General features: G+C 36.1%; 2 protein-coding genes across 2 annotated transcripts in view; one reads left to right on the top strand and one right to left on the bottom strand.

Annotated features, from left to right (window-relative positions):
• Positions 1–31: 31 nt before the first annotated feature.
• On the bottom strand, positions 32–6,274 carry LOC138318307 (ADP-dependent glucokinase-like). Its single transcript, XM_069260526.1, has 5 exons — positions 5,827–6,274; positions 3,720–3,910; positions 3,279–3,375; positions 2,458–2,594; positions 32–2,108 (listed from the first exon to the last, which is right to left on the bottom strand). The coding sequence occupies exons 1-5, from the start codon at positions 6,183–6,185 to the stop codon at positions 1,438–1,440; spliced, it is 1,455 nt and encodes a 484-aa protein (XP_069116627.1). The 5' UTR covers positions 6,186–6,274; the 3' UTR covers positions 32–1,437.
• A 256-nt stretch (positions 6,275–6,530) lies between these two features.
• LOC138318306 (anaphase-promoting complex subunit 1-like) overlaps positions 6,531–20,305 on the top strand; it is a 33,574-nt gene continuing 19,799 nt past the window's right edge. Inside the window, exons 1-16 of the mRNA XM_069260525.1 lie at positions 6,531–6,717; positions 10,228–10,431; positions 10,924–11,085; positions 11,582–11,651; positions 12,111–12,205; positions 12,599–12,678; positions 13,566–13,645; positions 13,917–14,062; positions 15,373–15,611; positions 15,782–15,997; positions 16,387–16,485; positions 16,792–16,882; positions 17,241–17,306; positions 17,616–17,765; positions 19,780–19,899; positions 20,042–20,102. Coding sequence (XP_069116626.1) covers positions 10,267–10,431; positions 10,924–11,085; positions 11,582–11,651; positions 12,111–12,205; positions 12,599–12,678; positions 13,566–13,645; positions 13,917–14,062; positions 15,373–15,611; positions 15,782–15,997; positions 16,387–16,485; positions 16,792–16,882; positions 17,241–17,306; positions 17,616–17,765; positions 19,780–19,899; positions 20,042–20,102 — 1,840 coding nt within the window. The 5' untranslated portion in view covers positions 6,531–6,717; positions 10,228–10,266. The remainder of the gene's footprint in view (positions 6,718–10,227; positions 10,432–10,923; positions 11,086–11,581; positions 11,652–12,110; positions 12,206–12,598; positions 12,679–13,565; positions 13,646–13,916; positions 14,063–15,372; positions 15,612–15,781; positions 15,998–16,386; positions 16,486–16,791; positions 16,883–17,240; positions 17,307–17,615; positions 17,766–19,779; positions 19,900–20,041; positions 20,103–20,305) is intronic.

Raw genomic sequence — 20,305 nt, 5'->3', positions numbered from 1 at the left:
TTGAACACAAAATAACTGCAACATAGACATCTACATGTAATATTTTAATAAAAACACACTTGAATTTCCCTTTACCTGTAACAGAACTCGTTTTATATTTGCAAGCTGACTAATTGCTATAACGATCAACAATAACCGGTATGTAAAATTGATAACCAAACACCGGAATTTTTTATTTTGAATAATTGAATCAAAATTGTATATATAACAGTATTTAAATCAACAAACACTTCAATTGCAAGACAAAAGACGATATTTTATGTAAGTAAATTTCAAGAACCTATAGAATTATTTATTTGTATACATCATTGGTAAAGGGGAGATAATTCATTTTAAAAGCACACAACAAACAATGAACAAATTAAATACATTACATCGTGCATGTAAATGATTATAAAAATAGGATACAAATTAAGTAATCATTAAAAAATTAGGGACTATCACAAACGGTGCAAGACATCACAATTAAAACAAAAAATAATACTTGTGCCATGATATTTACATACAGGTATTTACAGGAAATGGATTTAAATTTAATGCATTTCACTTTTGCTTCAAATAATATTTTGCAGTTAAGAACATTACTACAAGTGCTATATTTGTCTTCAATAAAAAGATGTAAAATACTCCAAAAACTTATTGTGCCACATTAATATAAGGATCAGAGTTGATAAATTCTAAAACAAAACTAAAATTAAAATTAAAGAAACTGCTTGTGCAAATAATTAGAAAAGCATTCGCTTGCATGAAATTGCAATTTAAACAAATCTGTTATTATTTCTACAAAGTTTTAAACATACACAATAAAAATTGTTTCTGGTATCTTTACAGCAATCAAGTTTTGAAATATACTCTTCATTACCCACTTTTAGGTGAATTTGAACAAGATACTTTGAAATAAAAACTTTGAAAAGAGAAAAGCAACAAATTACCTAATAACTAAAATCAAATAGAATAAAGTGCTCTAAAAATTATTTTAAAAACATCCTTGCAAAATATACTGGAAAACAAATCTTTTAATGACACAACTCAGTTATGTATAACAGACTATAGTTTCACTAAAAATACAGAATTTCATCTATTTCAAGTAAAACTGCTGTCTGTGTGCTTAACATTTCAGGTATCTTGACAAACATGAATGTTTTTGGTACCATTGGTGCTGGAAACAGGGATATGTGGACTTCATGGAAATGTATTGAGTATTATTTAGTAACTATAAATGGTCTTTGGAATAACAACATTCTTCTTTAGAATTAAATAAAATTAGGAAAAGAAATTTATTTAACATTTTGCTTTAAATCCATTAATCTTGTTTCTTTTTCCAAATGTTGTTTTTAGTTATGATGATTTTTATAGGGAATTCTGCCAAAAAGTTTCAAAAGATATCTGCAGATTATGTTTTTATTTACTTTTTTTTTATTATCATTATCATTTTAATTATTCTACTTGCACAATCAATCCAGCAGAAGAGATATTATCACCACCCCCTGCTGTCTGTTTGACCTTTGTACAGACCAACACAGGGGCAATACAAATCTGGTAATCATCCTCTTCCCAACATGACACAGGGCGATCCTCCTGCATGGGTATTCGCTGGGCCGAGGACATTGTACTCGTAGAGAAGGATTCATCCATGATGAGTCTAGCCTTCATCAAATCCACTACTTTAGAATCACAGACATGACGGTATGCTGTCAGGGAAGCTTTGGCTGCTGCGGCCATTGTGTTTCTCCATGCTGACCCTTTGGTAGTAAGGATGGCCTGATAGGCTAGGGTGTGTACATGTAGACGTGTCAGTTTACGCTTTCCGTTAACTTCTTCTGTATTCTTTAATTTTTTGTAGATCAATCGCATTTCATCCAGCGTAGATGCTACTCTAGGGTATGCGTCTGCTACCAGTGAAATGTTACCATTTGTTAACATGCTGACTAAGTTAGGTAACTCCTGCTCGTTCATACCAAGGGAATCTGAGTAGGGAACTACATTATCTAAAATTTCCTGCATCAAGGTTGGATCAGTAAAAGAAGCCATCTCAAAATGAATACTTGTCTTCTTTGGCGTTTTAATAAGCATATTTTTTAGTTTGTGTAGTCGTTCTAATCTTTCACCTGAAAAACAAACAAAACAAAAATTATCTAATGATTAAGTGTATCTGTATTTTTTTTATAAATCCAGGTAGGCCATAAATACTAAACATGTAGTAGGATAAAATGTTAATTGTTTTCATTTTCTGATATAAGATTCAAGAATTCAAAAAAACATCTTCAAAACATCTACAAAACTTGTGATTACTAGAATAAATAATATTAAGTGACTGAATTCAGTGACTGTATCAAGTTCCACGAGAGTCTCAGAACCTAAAAATTTAAGATTATGACAAAGGAAAGGATGATAGTCAGTTTTAGCATCATTACAGCTGCTGCTTGAGTTGAGAGATAATTATTAATTCTATCATACCTTCTTTGAAAGGGAAGTTGTCCATCATTTGGAGTCCACCAATGACTAGAACAGATGGATCAAAGTTTGGAAGTTCTTTCTCCAGGGCTTCTAATGTCTCCAGGTAAGGGTTACTGTTATCGCTATGTACAATCAGCCTGTGGCAAATAATCAAAAACTTAATGTCTGAAAGCAATCACATTTAAGAGGTAATCTGCACTGCACTGCAGTAAAAAAAGGTGAAAATAATAAAGATAACATATTGGGCCTATTGTTCTTGTAAAGAAAACGTCGGAGGAAAAATAAACATTTTATTTATTATTTTTACTAGGTATTAATATGATATCTTTATTTAACCAAGGGGAATAACTCATATAACTATAATTACAGATTATCTCCACTTGACCATACAGTAATCTAACCTCATCACACCCAAACTACAAATATATTGTTTACAATCAAAATTTAAGCAATAAACCTGGTAATGAATGTAAATTTATCTGGTTAGCATCTAAAAATAGTAGTTTTGTCATAATGCAATAATGTGAATCTTGTAGTCACTGCTTCACAAATAATATTGTATCATTTCAATTAAACTTATATACACGTCATTGTCATTTTTGTTCAATATTTTATCATTATAAAATTTCAAGTCTTTATTGGTTATATTGCAATAATGTGAATCTTTTAGTCACTGCTTCACACATTATAATATTCTATCATTTGTATTAAACTTATATAACATCATTGTCATTTTTGTTCATTACTTTAGCATTATAATATTTCACGTCTTTATTGGCTAATGGCTAGTTTGTTGGATGTACATAACAGTTAATATTTACCTGTTAGCACGTGGTGCCCGATACTCTCCCCATACTTCTCCTGTCTTGTATTCCATCAATAAATGAATATCATTCTCATCCAGTACATCACCTACAACTGTTGGGGCAAAGCAATTTGTAAAAAAATTCAAATGAACATGTCTTGACTTATTTAACTTTTTTTTTCATTTAAACATATTTTATTTGCATATAAACAACGGGATTAGATAACAGATTTAAACATGATTTAACTAAACAGATGTCAATGATAATTTAATACATCAGAACCAAAAAACTTTTTATCTGACAATGAAACTACAAATTAAGAATCCTTCTTATTATAAAATAACTTGAAGCTGAATGCAGCAGCAGAATATGTGCTATAACAATGTACTTTTGTTCATTGATGGATTATTGTATACATGTAATAAATTATAGAAATAACCAGTTATAGTTGCTCACTCTTCACATTATCTGGCATGGAGTTGATAAGATCTTTGGCAAATCTAGCTCCTAACAAGACATCTGCTCCCATGTTGGCTAAACGGCGTGCCATCACTGGAGCATTTCCACCCAAAAAGACACGATGCCCTGGTAAAGTCTTTGATGTATCTGTTAGTTCTTTAAAAAGTGTATCATTACTAACATAACGCCTGAAAGCAGAAAAAACAACACTTTTGCAAATATGATATCACTTTCAAGGTGTTTTTTTTTTTTAATTGAAGCCAAAGGCCAAAATATAGGTCACAATGACCTAATGTTTATATGTAACAAACCTCAACTAGCTAGATGGACCAACATACCAAGTGTAGAATAGGGAAAAATACACATATGGTTCCTATCCAGTGTTCCGACTAGGAATGGAACCCAGGTCTCCATTGTGAAAAACTACTGCTCTACTGACTGAGCCAAAGAAGCATGCTCTGTCAGCTGAGAGACAGAGACAGTATTTAAAGATGCTCCATCGCCGACAGAGCATAAATGATATTCATTATTTGAACAATAATTGTATATATATCTGTCTAATTAACACAAAAACTAATATAAAATAATTTATTTTGCCTTTGGTGCATGCGCAACCAGTACTTCATTCCATATAGGATATAGTGCCACGGAATTTTTTCGGGATGCAATAAATTATTTTTCATATTTTTACCTTGAAGTAAAATTAGAAGCTCAAACTTTCCAATTGTGGTAATGGTGTAAAGAACGTAACTTTTGTAACCGAAGAAAAATATTAAATCGTCTGCTCCTGTTTTTGAAAGTGAAAAAATATCATTTGTCAGCAGTGGAGCATCTTTAACACTATTCAAACCACACCAACCCACTCCTTTTACTACTCCCCCTGTTTTTGTATTGTACATTACAGAGTATCTGCCCTTGTGGAAAAGCAATGAATGTGATGTTGTGGACTTGCGAGAGAAACACCATGTCTTTTATACTTTTCAATGAAAATGATGCTAGCTTACAAAATAATGAAGTCACAATCGATACCCATCCACACAGGATTAACTTTATAATATACAATGACGGAATTATATTGAAGATAGAATAATTGGTTTTATTAGTTTAACGTCCTATTAGCAGCCAGGGTCATGTAAGGACGTGCCAGGTTTGTTGGTGGAGGAAAGCTGGAGGACCATCCACGAGGTGAAGGGCTTGTGGCAATATGTCGAGACAACTTAACTACTCGTCCACCACGGCCCCTATTACCAACAATTAAGAAGACTCGTTTTATATTTGGATGTTTGATAAAACATACATTGATTTAAGCTGTGGATAATTCCAATAGAGATAATGCTAACAAAGGTGTTTTAACGAGTACTTTCATGCTTTCAATCAAATAATTGTGGTAATGGTGTAAAGAACGTAACTTTTGTAACTTAAGAAAAATATTTAAATCGTCTGCTCCTGTTTTTGAAAGTGAAAAAATATCATTTGTCAGCGGTGGAGCATCTTTAACACTATTCAAACCACACCAACCCACTCCTTTTACTACTCCCCCTGTTTTTGTATTGTACATTACAGAGTATCTGCCCTTGTGGAAAAGCAATGAATGTGATGTTGTGGACTTGCGAGAGAAACACCATGTCTTTTATACTTTTCAATGAAAATGATGCTAGCTTACAAAATAATGAAGTCACAATCGATACCCATCCACACAGGATTAACTTTATAATATACAATGACGGAATTATATTGAAGATAGAATAATTGGTTTTATTAGTTTAACGTCCTATTAGCCAGCAGCCAGGGTCATGTAAGGACGTGCCAGGTTTGTTGGTGGAGGAAAGCTGGAGGACCATCCACGAGGTGAAGGGCTTGTGGCAATATGTCGAGACAACTTAACTACTCGTCCACCACGGCCCCTATTACCAACAATTAAGAAGACTCGTTTTATATTTGGATGTTTGATAAAACATACATTGATTTAAGCTGTGGATAATTCCAATAGAGATAATGCTAACAAAGGTGTTTTAACGAGTACTTTCATGCTTTCAATCAAATGATAAGATTTACTAAATATTCTTTTGTTTATGATATGGTAATAGCATTTTAAATTTCTTACTCTGCAGCGGCACCATGTTCAAAGAAGTAAGCTAACAATTGGGACAGTTCTTCCTCTGTTTCAACGGAGTCATGATGCATTGGCTTAGACGGGGGCTGGATGTCTAGCTTCTTCAACAATGGCATTGCTTCTACAAGAATATCTTGACATCCACCAAACCCAAGCGCCACACGGCTTCCAACTAGGGCCACTTTTTTCTCTGCCCGTAAAAGGCCTGACAAAACTTGATAGAGTCGGTTTTGCTCTCCTCCATCAGCCGGTTGTTGTGGTTTCAATTCTTTCCCATATTTTTGTAAATATATATAAGCCAACACTGCAACAATCACTGATATAAGCGTCCCTGTCCTCAGTGAAATCATTTTGTCAAATGTCCTTTAAGAGCAACAATGATTTGCTCTGCTGTCAAACACGTCGGCCTCTTTATTGACCCGGAAATTGTTGTCAGTCGCGTTCGCAACAGAATATGTAATGTAAGGATGTGTGTTTTCTATTTATTTTAATATGAATCAAAATTATTCATTATCTAAAGACCTACTTTCTTAACTTTATTCCAGAATTTTAGCTGGAGCATCACGAACAACAAAATTTCTTTAAAGTTTCCCATGTTAGTCAGATTTAATCGAACGGGATTCGAACGCACCTATGATAATCACCAATCATATTTTTCGTTTTAGGATATTGAATGATAACCGTGCCTTTTTAACCCTTAAATTTTATTTTGATTCTTATTTTACTTGGCACACACCAACATGAAGAACCGATTATATATACAAATACATATTTTCAGTATAAAATTTAAACCGGAAGTGAAAGTTGTGTGACCGCGGGAAATATGGCCGAACTGACTTTCTGTCCGGGATAAAATGAACTGAAGACAATCTTGTTTTACTGGTAAGAAAATGAAATATGCAAGTGCCAAAGAAACGCCATGTTTATAGCATTAGGTACACTTCGTATACATAATACTGTACCACTTCCTGATTTATAGGCCTGGTTTCTACTTGTTCTCCTCTGGACCAGGTGTTTTTTAGGACACCGGTTCATGTCATGGTTTTTCTGTGAAGTCCTTTTTTAATGACCAAGGCCGTTTTCGTTTATTCGGAACAACCGGTTCGACCATTGATTAAAGTCATTATTTCAAGTATGAATCTTGAAGGACCTGCAGATTTTGATACAGGCCTCTGAGGGCTTTGCTTAGGCTCGTCTGAAAACAATGAAAATTCCCCAGGTTCGTCTTTAGGGCCTAATTAATAATCGAACAACTAGGTCTAACCAGTCAAACCGTCTAATCGAAAACGGCCTAAGTAACAGACCGGTCAGGATAGCCCAGTACTTAACCTAACACAAGGAGTGACAATCCATAAATACAATATGATCCTTTAATATTTATCTAATTTGACAAACAACATTATGTACTATTTTTCTATATGTTCTATTATGTTTTTCTATATTCTGTAGTACTTGTCTATACATCATTATTTAGTGCTTTTCTATAGCGCATCTCTCTGTTGACAGCTGGTAATAAGATGGGGGACACGCTGGACCTTTAATCCGTGAAGTAATGAATTATCTATGGTCGTGGCACTAATTGTCTGCGGGGCTCCTTTAATTTTATTGCCCCCTATTTGAGAGGTACATGTATTAATCGCCTCCCCTCCCGGTTATCTATAACAAATGGCTGCATCGGTCTGAAAAATCTGCCAGTGTCCACATCTATATTACACACGGTCAACATTTACTTGTGGCTAATCGTTTTTCTAAGTGTTATGTTTTAGTGTTATTGTCAATTTTGGTAACCAGAGCCCACTGCTCCTGCAAAGGAGCGGGGTGCTCCCGCAGCGCTCCTGCAGCGCTCCTGTAGGGCTCCTGCATGTTTGGTATAAAAGGGGCACGAAACTGAAGCTCGGGAAGCCCAGCTGTTTGCTGGTTTGAATGACGGAGTTCAGACGTTAGCTGGGTTAAATGACGGAGTTCAGCAGTTAGCTGATTAAGTGCACGTTTCTATGCTAGAGAGAGCGGAGTGGTTATCCTGTGAACTGTAACTGTATCCTGTAAATGTTATTGTTGCTGAATACACGTGGAACTTTATTACGACGTTGAATTGTGTTTTACTCGACGATCCACTCTATTTTAATCAAAACTCGGGTATTGTGGCGGGTGCCTGACGCTACCTTAGAAGGCAAAATGTCAAATGTAGTAGGTTTTAATTGTACATAGTAATACGGTCACCTTCTAGTGTCGTGCTAGTGAGAATTTCCCTTTAGCTCAGTCGGTAGAGCAGTGGACCAGTAACTTAAGTCCGGTCGCAGGTTCAAACCCGGCTGTGGGAACACTAACTTGCGCCCTGGTACATTTAATTGGTGCCATAGACCACTCCAAGCAAAACCTATATGAGACTGAGAGGCTTCATTGAAGACAGAACCTGGTGTAGTCTGTGTTCGGGGTGAACACATTTGAAAGCGGGGAGTAGTGTAGCAGGTTTTAATTCTTAATATATAAGGTCGTCTTCTAGCCTCGCGCTATGGGGAATTTCCTTTAGCTCAGTCGGTAGAGCAGCAGACCAGTAAGTCTGCAGCCGCAGGTCCAAGCCCGGCTGGTGGTACACTACTCTCGCACTGTCACATTTGGTGCATTAGAACACTCCAAGTGAAAGCCATACGAGATTGAGAGGCTTTGTTGGCGACAGAATCTGGGTTGGTCTGTGTTCAGGGTTGAACATGTTTGAAAGTGGGGGAGTAGTGTAGCAGGTATTAATTGTAAATAGTAATATGGTCGCCTTCTAGCTAAGTCTTCCCGCTTGGGGGAATTTCGCGGGTTCGAGTCCAGCTGGTGGTACACTGCTCTTGCCCTGTTACACAAACTTTTAAACCACAGCTCTTCATCTTCTAAAACCACAATGACACCCATTTATTATTACTACAGTCAAACGATGTATCAAAGTTCAAGGGATCGAAAAAATAACTTCAAAACATTGAGACTTCAAATTATTTATGGTTGGAATTAGACAAATGTTTTTTTTACCATGACCAACTATGGCAGTTGTGTACAGTTGTGTCATCTCTGTTCTGTAAACTTTATAATCATTGTTTTACCACAAATAAAACAAAATAAAAACAAAGTATGAAATCAATCATGTGTATTGTTATCTTTAGCATATCTTATAAACAAGACTTATGTGTACTAACACATGTAGATGTGGTGACAATTGAAGCAACGGTTATAAATATTACAAATTGAATATAAAAACAAAAACAGGCTGTAAAAACGCAACTAAAAAGGAGGAAATGAAAGCACTACAATATTGACAGAAATACGTCAATTTAGAAAGATCTAGAGCCTAAACTCGTTATCTCAAAATCACTTGAGTCGAAATTTCGGTTGAGTCGAATTAATTTTGAAGTCCCGTTTTTTTCCCTTCTTTGTGTATGTATTTTAAGATCAGATGACTCAAATTTTGATGACTAGAAACTCCGGTTAAGTCAAAGTCAATTCCTGGTCCCTAGAACGGATATGCAGTAAAAAAAATTGTCGCTATCTCGAATTTAATTTCAGTCAAGATTTTAAATTAAAAAAAAAAAATTACGTAAATATAACATGGATACAAACAATTGAAATCACCTGTGGTTTGTCTTAACACGTGACTGGTTTTATACCTGCACAGGTAATATGCTGATCAAGGTAATAGACATGTGCCCGGCCGTAATAGTCATAAGATAAGGACCGTTAAAAACCATATTCTGATCAAACCTAGTGACAATACGTTTGAGTCGAATTCCGTATGAGTCGAATTATTTCCGTTGGTCCGTTGAATTTCAAGACAACGAGACTGTATTTGCTACTGTATTTAATTCGAAGTTTGGAATGTAACACTTTGAGCAGGAGTAAAGACATCACTAGTTACGTGTGTCGCTATTTTACCATTCTGTAAATTCAACAACACGCTAGCAATGGCGGCAAGTAACACAAGCTGTCATAATCACTATTGTCCAGCAAAGGGCAGCAGTGAAACAGGTGTGACAGCATGCCACGGTGCATTGGTGAACACCTGATCTGTTCAGGTTAATTTTTTATTTGAATCATCGAGTGTTGGTCACCTATGATTCTATAACAAATGACCCAGTGAAGAAATTCAAGACCAAGCAAAAAGTTTAATACAGTGAGAAATGAGTGCGAAGATATGACATAGTAACATAGTCCGCGACTGATATACAAGCTAGATCAATAATTTGCGTGCCCGGCCTGTGCTAAAACTAGAATCTGAGCAAATGGCTATATAATGTTACTTTTTTTTGTCCTGTTAAAACCAATAAATTATGTTTTAATGTGAGCTTTATGTCTTCATACTAAAATCTGAATGCTATTATGACATATATGCAATATTATGAACTGATTTTGTCACAGTTTGAGTCCAACCAAGCCATCACCCTGGATGCAGATGATATGATTGCGGCCTGTTATACCCAGGATTTTGTGCCCTTCGGAAGGGAGTACAGCCGGAGGCATCCTGGGACATTCCAACTGCAGGTCCAAAACACTGTCAGTGCCGAGCATGGGGTGCCACTCCTCAAGTCGTTCCGGGACATCTCCATACAGGAACATAACAAGGTGTGATAGGATGTCTTTTTGTTCATTGATGAAATGATAGAAAACTTCATAATGGTAAAAGTTGGTGATGACTGTACAACTGTCCTTAAAGCTGGAAGCTAAAAGTATATGTAGCTAAAATGTTCCTTTAGAGCTAAAGGTTCTGGATTTATATCCAAGGTAAATTTTGTCTTGTTGCATTTTATCCATTCTTCAGCATTTACAAGATTGAAAACAAATGAAAACTCAATGATCAGAAAAATATGGAACAAATTGTAAGTTCATGACCATTAGATGAATATTTTGTACCTATCCAACCCACTTATGAAGTGCAGATATCATAGAATAAAATCTTGTTGTTTACTAAACCCAGATACTAGTGGTTCAAAGAAAACTTCGTGGTCCCTAGATATTTGTCAATTTCTGGATTGGAGAGATTCCAAGACTATGTCAGGTAGAGTGTAATCTTTAACCAACAATTATGGATACTTATAGTGATGAATGTATTTACAGAAGGAACAATGGCTGTTCCACCAGAATCCCCACGAGGTGAACCAAGACTTGTGTGATGAAGAGCTGTATTTCAGTGGAAACACTGTTGTCTGGAGCAAGGGAGGACAAAATGGTGCAAGGTCCATTGTCAAAACATTCACTGTGGACACACCAGTAGTTCAGGTACAATCAGGTGTTCATATGTATGTCACACCTGTTTCTAACATGAAACAAAACCATAACCTACCATTTTAACTATAGTGAAAGTCTGTATTTGGTCAGAAAAACTGAAGCCTGCCTTTAATGCTATGATGTTGTTTTTCTTTCGATATAATTGAAGTGAAATGAAATAAGCCAATAACAAATTTCAATATCATGAATATCAACAACTCAAAAACAAACTTGAAATGACATGTGATGTGAAAATAATCAACCAAACTTTGTTAGTTTTCTTTTAGGAGATTTAGCACCATCATCGTCAATTTAGAGATGATAGACGATTAACAAAAGTCAGATAAGTCACTTGGTAAAATTAATACGAAAGATGTTTTTCATTTTGGAACCCCGAGTTAGTTTGGAGTTTTGATATTTTGGCTTTAGTATAAAAGCCCATGGAAACACATTACATTTAATTGTTGTAAGAGACATGATAATCACCTATTGTTCTACCTTTGCTTAGGCCCTATGGAGTAACTTCATTCTGCCTGCTGCTGGTGTTCCAGAAGAGACAACGACTTTCAGTCCACAAGGTGAGGACTTCAATCATTTGATTCTTATCTTTAATTTTGATACATTCTCTGTTTCATATGGTTTGGCATGAAAACAGATCATAGTTTACAATCTCGAAAGATTATTTCATTAAGATCAAAGTACCATATTTGACCCATTAAGTGCCCCCATCTCTATAAGTGTCCCTCCCCTTTCACTTACTTCGATTTAAACGCAGACTGAAAATATGAAAACTGTGTTGGTTTCCTTACTGATAATGCAAATTGATTTATGGCTTTGTAGAATAATTTTATGAAATGCTAGTCCAAATTTGTTTCTATTAAACACCCCATTCTTTGCTTCAATTTTTTAAACCCCCTGGGCACTTATTGGATCAAATACAGAAAGCACTTTTGGTCACTATTATTCAATCCATGGAGTCAAGGTTTTCTATTAAGTTGTTTGATATTGTCAGTTCTTATTTTGTTGTGTTGAATCAGGCGAGCTGCAGAGTGGTGTTTGTGTGGTGGAGTCTGGATCGATCAGCTTCTTTGTAGACAAGGGTGGAGAGTACAATATCGCTCTTCCTTTCCAGGTAAATTATATTCCAACCATCACATGTTGTACAACTATATTGGCATGGTTTCTTACCTTGTTGCAGTTCATTAGGACATTGTTACGCTTATAGTGTTATTTGTGTCCTCTACGTCATGTTACGATGATGTAGTGTTGTGTCTTGTAAGTTGTATATGTAGTGGCAGTAATGATGTCTTACAGACATCTCTGGTTTAAATTAGATTTGTGCTGAGTGAGTAATCATGGTACATTGTTTTAGGGTCCTTAGGAAATTTTTAGAATAACATACCAGTCCTTTCATATTTTTAAAAGAAAATCAAAGCTAATAGGAATATTTGCTGTAAATTGGATACCACTGCATCGTTGTTGTTTTTTGATACCGTAAAAAGAACTTTGTCTGTGTTTATTGTAGGTGGCAAGTACATGGCTGATTGAAAATGGACTTCTGTTTGAAAGGACGGTATCACCCACAGAAATAGCTACTGGAAAAAGGTAATAACAGCACACAAAATGTCCAAGAATTACAATAATGATGGAATATTTAATTTTAGAGGACTTAAGCAAAAAAGGATGAAAGGGGAAAATCAAGATGAAAATTTATCATTTTCTTGTTTTTTGTGTAATTGCAAAATAAGTAAAATTGTAACATTTTAGCAGTTATGATGGGGATGGTCTAGTGTTCTAGAATTTAATCAGTATAGTATACTAGAATTTCAAATTCTAATAGCTGATATGATCTCAAAGGTTCATGGTTCAAGGAGAAAAATATTTACTCTTTATAATGGTTTAGAACACCCCAATGCTTGCCCTGCAGGTAGGGCGCTAGATTTGATTGATTTTATAATTGATTCAAATTTAAGATATTATCTTTTCTCTTCTTCCTAACTGACTGTTTCCTTCCTAACGTCTCCCTTGACACCGCCTCACTTTTGGCCTTCTGTTGAGCGTTCACCCCTGTGAGGTAGGCTCTGGGTTCTCTCCCCTGGCCAAGACACACCAAAGTCTATCAAAATGGTAGTTTCTGCTCCTGCTTAGCGCTCAGCATACCGGGAGTGGGATGCCTGTTGTCAGTATAATGTGACCGGGTGGGTTATGTTGCTTGGTGTCTTCAGCGACATGTTTCAGTGATACAGCAATATAAAAAGGACAATAGTTCCACTATACAAGAAGACAGAACACGAACATATTACTGTCTCCTAAAACATGCACCAAGCATTTCATACATGCAACACACTGCATACATGGGAGGCCGTCCTTACATGACCCTGGCTGTTAATAGGACGTTAATTTAATCAAACAAATAAAACACCCCAATACCAAATACATCTACATACTGTAATTATTCCTGTTGTAAAATAATATCTGTTATACATTTTTAGGAATTCGCCCAGCCAGACAACAGTTTTCAGCATGCTACACCCATTAGATGAAGTTGCACCAGTCATTACAAAAACTTCAAGTAAGTTTTACACATAGTAACCCTTGTCAATATATTTTCGGTAACCTTGAAAAGATCATGCTAGTTGAGATTTTTTCATAAAGGTTATATTTGAGATTTATGCAGCACAGTTGCAATATTTATATAGATAGGTGGTGATTTTTATTACACTGCTGGCCACCACTTTATTTTGGCGATATACAAATTTTTAGGTAATTTTGTGAGAGGGTTTGAATGTTTATGTTATAGCCAAGGTAAATGTTTGTCTGTTTATCCACAATATTTGTTACAGGTTCTGGTGGTTGTCCGAAGATTTCCTATCTCACAGATAACACACAACATATAATCTTCACATGTGTGGAGCCCTCACTGGTGTTTACCTACGACACGATGGTCGGAGTACACTCTGCCTGGCGGGTTCGCAAAGCCAGACTAGATGTAAGATGTTGCTATCATCGCAATTACCATCGGGACACATATTTACTGTATAGGATTTAGAAAGCATTAAAACCTACAACTTAAAGATGCTCCACCGCCGACAGAGCATAAACGATACTTATCATTTGAACAACAATTGGTGTTTAATCATGTCTAATTAACACAAAAAATAACATCAAATAATTTACTTTGCTTTCGGTGCATGTGCAATCAGTACTTCATTTCATATAAAACATAGTGCCATGGAATTTTTTCGTGATGCAATAAAATATTATTTTTAATTTTAAATTAAAATGAGAAGGTCAAACTTTTCAGTGGTGGTAATGGTGTAAAGTAAGTAACTGTTGTAACTGAAGAAAAATACTGAATTGTTTGCTCCTGCTTTTGATAGTGGAAAAAAAAACTGGTTGTCAGCAGTGGAGCATCTTTAAAAGATAACAAAAAAACTACTGTTTGTCAGAGATGGAGCATCTTTAAAGATAATGACAGCCCTGCAGGTAGGGCGTTAGAATTGTACCTGCTGCCCCTATTGCATGATCGTAAAAGGCGACTAAATTTAGGATCTTATCTTTTCTTTTCTTCCTAACTGACTTTATCTTTCCTAATGCCTCCCTTGGCACCGCCTCACTTTTGGCCTTGCGTTGAGCGTTCGCCCCTGTGAGGAAGGCTCTGGGTTCTGTCCCCTGGCAGAGACACACCAAAGTCTATAAAAGTGGTAGTTTCTGCTCCTGCTTAGCGCTCAGCAAACGGGGAGTGGGACGACTGGTTCGCCCGTTGTCAGTATAATGTGACCGGGTGGGGTGTGTTGCTTGGTGTCTTCGGCGGCATGCTTCAGTGATATAGCACTATAAAAAGGGCAATAGTTCCACTATACAAGAAGACACAACATGAATATACTGCAGTCTCCCAAAACACGCACCTCGCACAACATACACGCAACACACCGCATACATGGGAGGCCGTCCTTACATGACCATAGCTGTTAATAGGACATTAATTAAGCAAACAAACAAAACAAACAAAATTAATAAAAATGAACAAATCTAAAATTATGCAACAGCAAACTAACTTGTTTATGTTTTGTTTGATAAATTCAAATTGTGATTTACATATGAAATGGCTTGATTAAAAACAAAGGATTGTCCATACATTTTCATTGGAAAAAAGAACAATGTCATTTGAATTGCATTCAGTGAAAAGCAGTGTATTGAGTTATTGCTTGCATTGCCTGTTGACAATCTGGTTTAAAAGCATATTAATGAGCATGATTAATATAATGATATAAAACTTTTGATTTCTATCATCTGCAGGAGTGTAATACAGTGTGTGGGTTGATGGAGAACAGTTTCTACCATCCTGCTGCCATGGCGACACCTATGGGGATGAACCAATCCAGTTCCAGCCACTCACGTTTTATCGGAAGTCTGTCAGCCCAGTCTCCTAGTATCTCTCCGATGAGGAGCTTCTCTGGACGAGTTAGTTCCCCTGGTATAATTCCTGGACGATCACAGAGCCTCAGCCCTGCCGTGGGCAGTATGGCAGCCGTTAGGTATACAAACCTCATGTTGACTGAAACTATAAATCAATATATGTCCATATATACTTATCTAGCTAACGCTTATTATTCATGTAAAAGATTTTCTTTTTTTGATGGAATGACTTTTAACATTTAAATTTATTGTTCACATATTTGATATTTTTCATGACTTTCTGTTGTAGCCGTTCTCAGTCACCTGCTATGGGGCTCAATTCTATGCACCGCCTACTTTCGCCCTCACCTACTGTTGCCCGTAGCCCAGGAAATTATTTCAGAACCCCTCCAGTGGGATCTCACAACGTATCCCTCATCAATGAGAGTTACACCGACTGGGTGGAACCACTCAAGCCAGAGGTGTGCTTCGAGCACCTGTGGACTGAGCCAGCACCTGCTATCAGGTAAATGTCTAGGTGTACTGTGAGAATTTGTGGACTGATTAAGCACCACTAATCAAGTCTCTTAGGGGATGTGGTGGCCAAGTTGTTGAGATGTCCCAACATATCACCACAACCGCTCTACCTCTGGGTTTTGAGTTTGAAACCTATTTAGGTCATTTGCCAGGCACTGACTGCTGGCCGGTGGTTTTTCTCTGGTTACTCCAGCTTTTCTCCACCATCTAATGAAACAAACAACTCTTAACTGGTATATGTTTTTTATCTGTTTAATATTGGTGTGAAATAATTTGATTTAGGTGTATTTCTTAGCAAGGATGTGCAAAACAAAATTAGATAAAACCTTGTTTTGCTTATACTATATATACTGATTGAGGGATAATAAATTTTGACAGAGATGGGTCCCTAGGGAAGTCCTCTAAAGCCTTTCTGACACGTGATTTCTGTGGGCAACAGTTCCTGTGTTATGTGATATCTTATAGACAACAGCTGAGGTAGGTACACTCTGAAGTTGCTGGAGATTTTACTGGTGTACAATAAGTTGAATTACAGATTTTCAGAATATTTTCTAAAGTTTTTAGAGTATCGCTGGCGCCATCTCAATTTTATCATGAGGAAACTAGCAGAAATTTCTGAAACTCACTTTATTGAATAATTTTCAACGGATATCTTTAATTGACCATGAATATTGATCAGTATTATATATATATATACAGAACCTGTTGTTGAAAATGGGTAAAAACATATGTATTTCATATAAATGCCAAGTTACTGAATAAATGTTTTCTTTGTATTTATAGATGTGTTAAGTTTGAGGAGAGCAATGATTTGAGTCAGTTGATTTTTGGGACAGTTGCAGTTATACCTGCTAAGGATGCCATTCCTATAGAGGTGAGAACTGGCGGATATTACTCCGAGACTTATAAATGTTTAAAATGGTGGTAATCATACCATTTAACACTGTATGCTGTTTGTGATAATAAAGTAGTTTGATAGATGAAGTTTATACAGTAAGATGTATTCCAAAAGTTCCTTGTAATCTTCGTTATGTTATTCCATGTAGTATTATAAACAAATTGATTTTTGCATGCATGTTAATTTTGTGTATATCACATGCAATAAGAATTGATTACAGAGCTTACTGTCGAAAGTATCACCTGTTTATGAGACATGGATAAATGATTGTATGAATACCAGACTCGATGTTCCAGTATTAATTGTTATACTGACAAAGCTTTGTTTATTACAGAGCCTAGATCTGATGGTACTACTAGACCCTACTGGGGCCCTTTGGGTGTACAGTGGAACTACAAAGGTCTGTCAACTTAATATACAATAAAGATCCTGTTAGATGAGATAACTCTATGCTCTTTAGTCAACTGGCACAGATTTCATTTCCTATTTTTGGTGATCTGATCTATTTAAATTGGCTGCTTACATATGGAAACTTAAGAAGTGAATTGGGATGAAATAGTTTTGAAAAACAATATGTCTTTGATTAAAGCTTTAAAGGCCTTGATATAAAAAATAATTATTTCCATAAATCACTTTCCCTGTTACGGTAATACAATGTTAAGGTCTTAAAAAAAACCCACAGTACTAATATCCATCGGCATTGTTTCAGATTAATCGCCTACATGTGCCCACCCTGCCCCTGGGGTCAAGCTCCTTAAGTATGCTGAGGACGGCCACACCCATTAACAGTCCCAGTCGAGGTGGCTACTTTACCTCCTCACGACCACCTAGTGCAATGGAGGCGGGCTTTGATGAAGAGGTTGGTAAATTATATTACATCTTACCTACACAAGATATTTGACGATCAGCAAACTTCTATTTGCATAGAAATGTATTTTAGTTGCGTATCAACAACCCAGATATTGCTTGTACCATAAAAACTGGTATAATTTGCACACCAGTGTAATTTGCGCAGGTACTTTTTAGGGCTGAAAATGCTGAAAAAAATCTACTATTAGTATATTTTGCTCATCAAAAAATTCGGAAAAAAACGATGTCCAGAGAGTCCCAAAATCGATGTATGAAGGTGACAATTTCAATGCAAAATATTCCCCATAAATGCTTGACAACTTGCACAAAGAAGTGTTGTATTTAGAAGAAATAACATATTAAAACCGCATTGTGTTTGTTTTCTTTTATTGGCCACCGTAACCTGAAACTGACATATCTTGCAGATGTCCAAAACATCAGCGGTCTGATCCGCCGTACTCCGTGCACATGTCAATGTTTTGAGATTAGAAACTATTTACTTAAAATTGTCACAATAAATAATTAGTGTGTTTGAGATCATTAAAGTGAACAGTCGGGCAAGGATGGCTAAAGTCGGTAAAAATTGTGTGAATGTATCCAGTATAATTTCTTGTGAAATAGACAAATAAAATCTCTCGCCAAAATCTGTCTGCATACTAAGAAATTAATTTAAAGTATGGGAATTCTAAAACGTCCTCCCGGCTCACTATGTCCGTGGTTACATTTTCACGCAGCCTCGTTTTCAATGCTTTCAACTTTTCTTTACTTTAATGGTCAGAACTGGGAAACTAAGCAGAACTTGACCGTCATATTAATAAGTGAGAACTTTTGGAAGGCCAATGAACGCATTTAGACTGGTTTTCTTTGCCCGACTATTCACTTTAACAATCAACAGCAATCAGCTAGCGCATACGTAGTTTAGCTTGCAACAATCACAGTGTGAGTAAACTCGCTACCTGTACGGTACCAGATCCAATATAACAATACGGTTGAAAATGTCACTAACCTTGTAGCTTGTTAATTCTGCAGTAATAAAATTGCAAACCACATATTGAAAGTCCTAAATATAGGTCAGTTTAGGCATCTTATAAATCCCACGTGTGTTTTGACTTTTGCACACGGCCTGCAGTCGGCCGGTTCCCTACGTAAGTTGGAGCATTGCTTGATTTGCTTTTGGAGTTTCATGTGCAATTTGACTAGAAATGTGAAGATTAATTATAATATCTAAAATAAAGACGTAATAGTACTTTAATCAAGTGAATGTTGATGCACTTTGAAGGATAAATTCTTTGATTTTAAGTAGATACAGATGCATTGTTGACGATATATAGATCACTTAAGCTAACTAGCCATTCATTCACAGCTCAGCAAACCCAGTCACTGGTGCATGCACAGGTGGCTGGCTGGCACTTATGTTTGTGTATACACACACACACTCTCTCTCTACAGACTCTCTCCCCTAAAAAAATACAGGTAAACTAGATTGACCCGGCCAAAGTCACTGATTGTGGCTGACCCATTATACTATGAGGTGTGCAGGGTATACATCTCTTGCTGTAAGTAGAAGCCATGCCCTCAGTCAGTCGCCATTGAATTCTCGGGTCAAATGGAAACAAGACATCGTGGTCATAACTTAACACTTTAATTAGCCTTAGATAATCCACTTTAATAGGTGAGGCATTGTTTTTACAATCTTAAATACCTTTTATCATATAAATTTAATACCTTTTATAATATAAATAGGTGTACATAAACAGAGCAGTACCTCGACATTCATAGATCGTTAGCCCCTCAGAATGGACAGATTTTTTCCCCGTAAATTTTTTAAATCGCCTCTATCAATGTATTTTGCGCACCCCCAACTTCATATTTTATTTTTGCACAGAACGGTAATAAAAATTCTGTTTTCTATCTGCTTATAAATAACCCAGATGTCTCCAGTAATCTTAAATTTGTTTTCCATTTACCTATAGTTTACCCAGATGTTGCCTGTAATCTAAATTCTACTTTCTATTTACCTATAGATGACCCAGATGTCACCTGTACCAACAGAGTTAGAGGACTCCTCACAGTTTGATGAGTTTCCTATGCAGAGTAGTTTCATACAGGGAATCAAGGACAATGTTGGTGCAAAGTTTACAATTGTAAGTGAATTCACATACAATATTAAGTTCTATTTGATATATGTACTAAATATGTTATTTTCAGAAACTTTCATCTTCTATGTTTATGTAATCTTGCCCTTCCGTATTAGTACTGTATATTGGTGTTTTCTTTGCGTTACAGGAACTGATGAACAACCATCTATGTAGGACTACCATGCCCGCTATCACATCTTCACCAGGAAGTAAGTTGCTCCTTTGGCATATGAAATTCATCAGTTTGTCAACAGTAAATAACAGGCAAAACTTTGTTTAATTTTGTAAAACATAATGAACTATTTCATCTGAGATGTTATTTAGTTGTCAAACACACCCATTTGATATGAAAATTGATATCAGAGCCCTCTTGTATTCCAGTTACCTAAGTAATATGGGTCAACTTGTTGTT

The sequence above is a fragment of the Argopecten irradians genome, chromosome 3, assembly GCF_041381155.1.
Source record: "Argopecten irradians isolate NY chromosome 3, Ai_NY, whole genome shotgun sequence".
In the NCBI taxonomy this organism is placed as follows: Eukaryota; Metazoa; Mollusca; class Bivalvia; order Pectinida; family Pectinidae; genus Argopecten; species Argopecten irradians.
The sequence above is the reverse complement of the archived record's forward strand: the minus strand, read 5'-3'. Positions and strand labels throughout refer to the sequence as shown.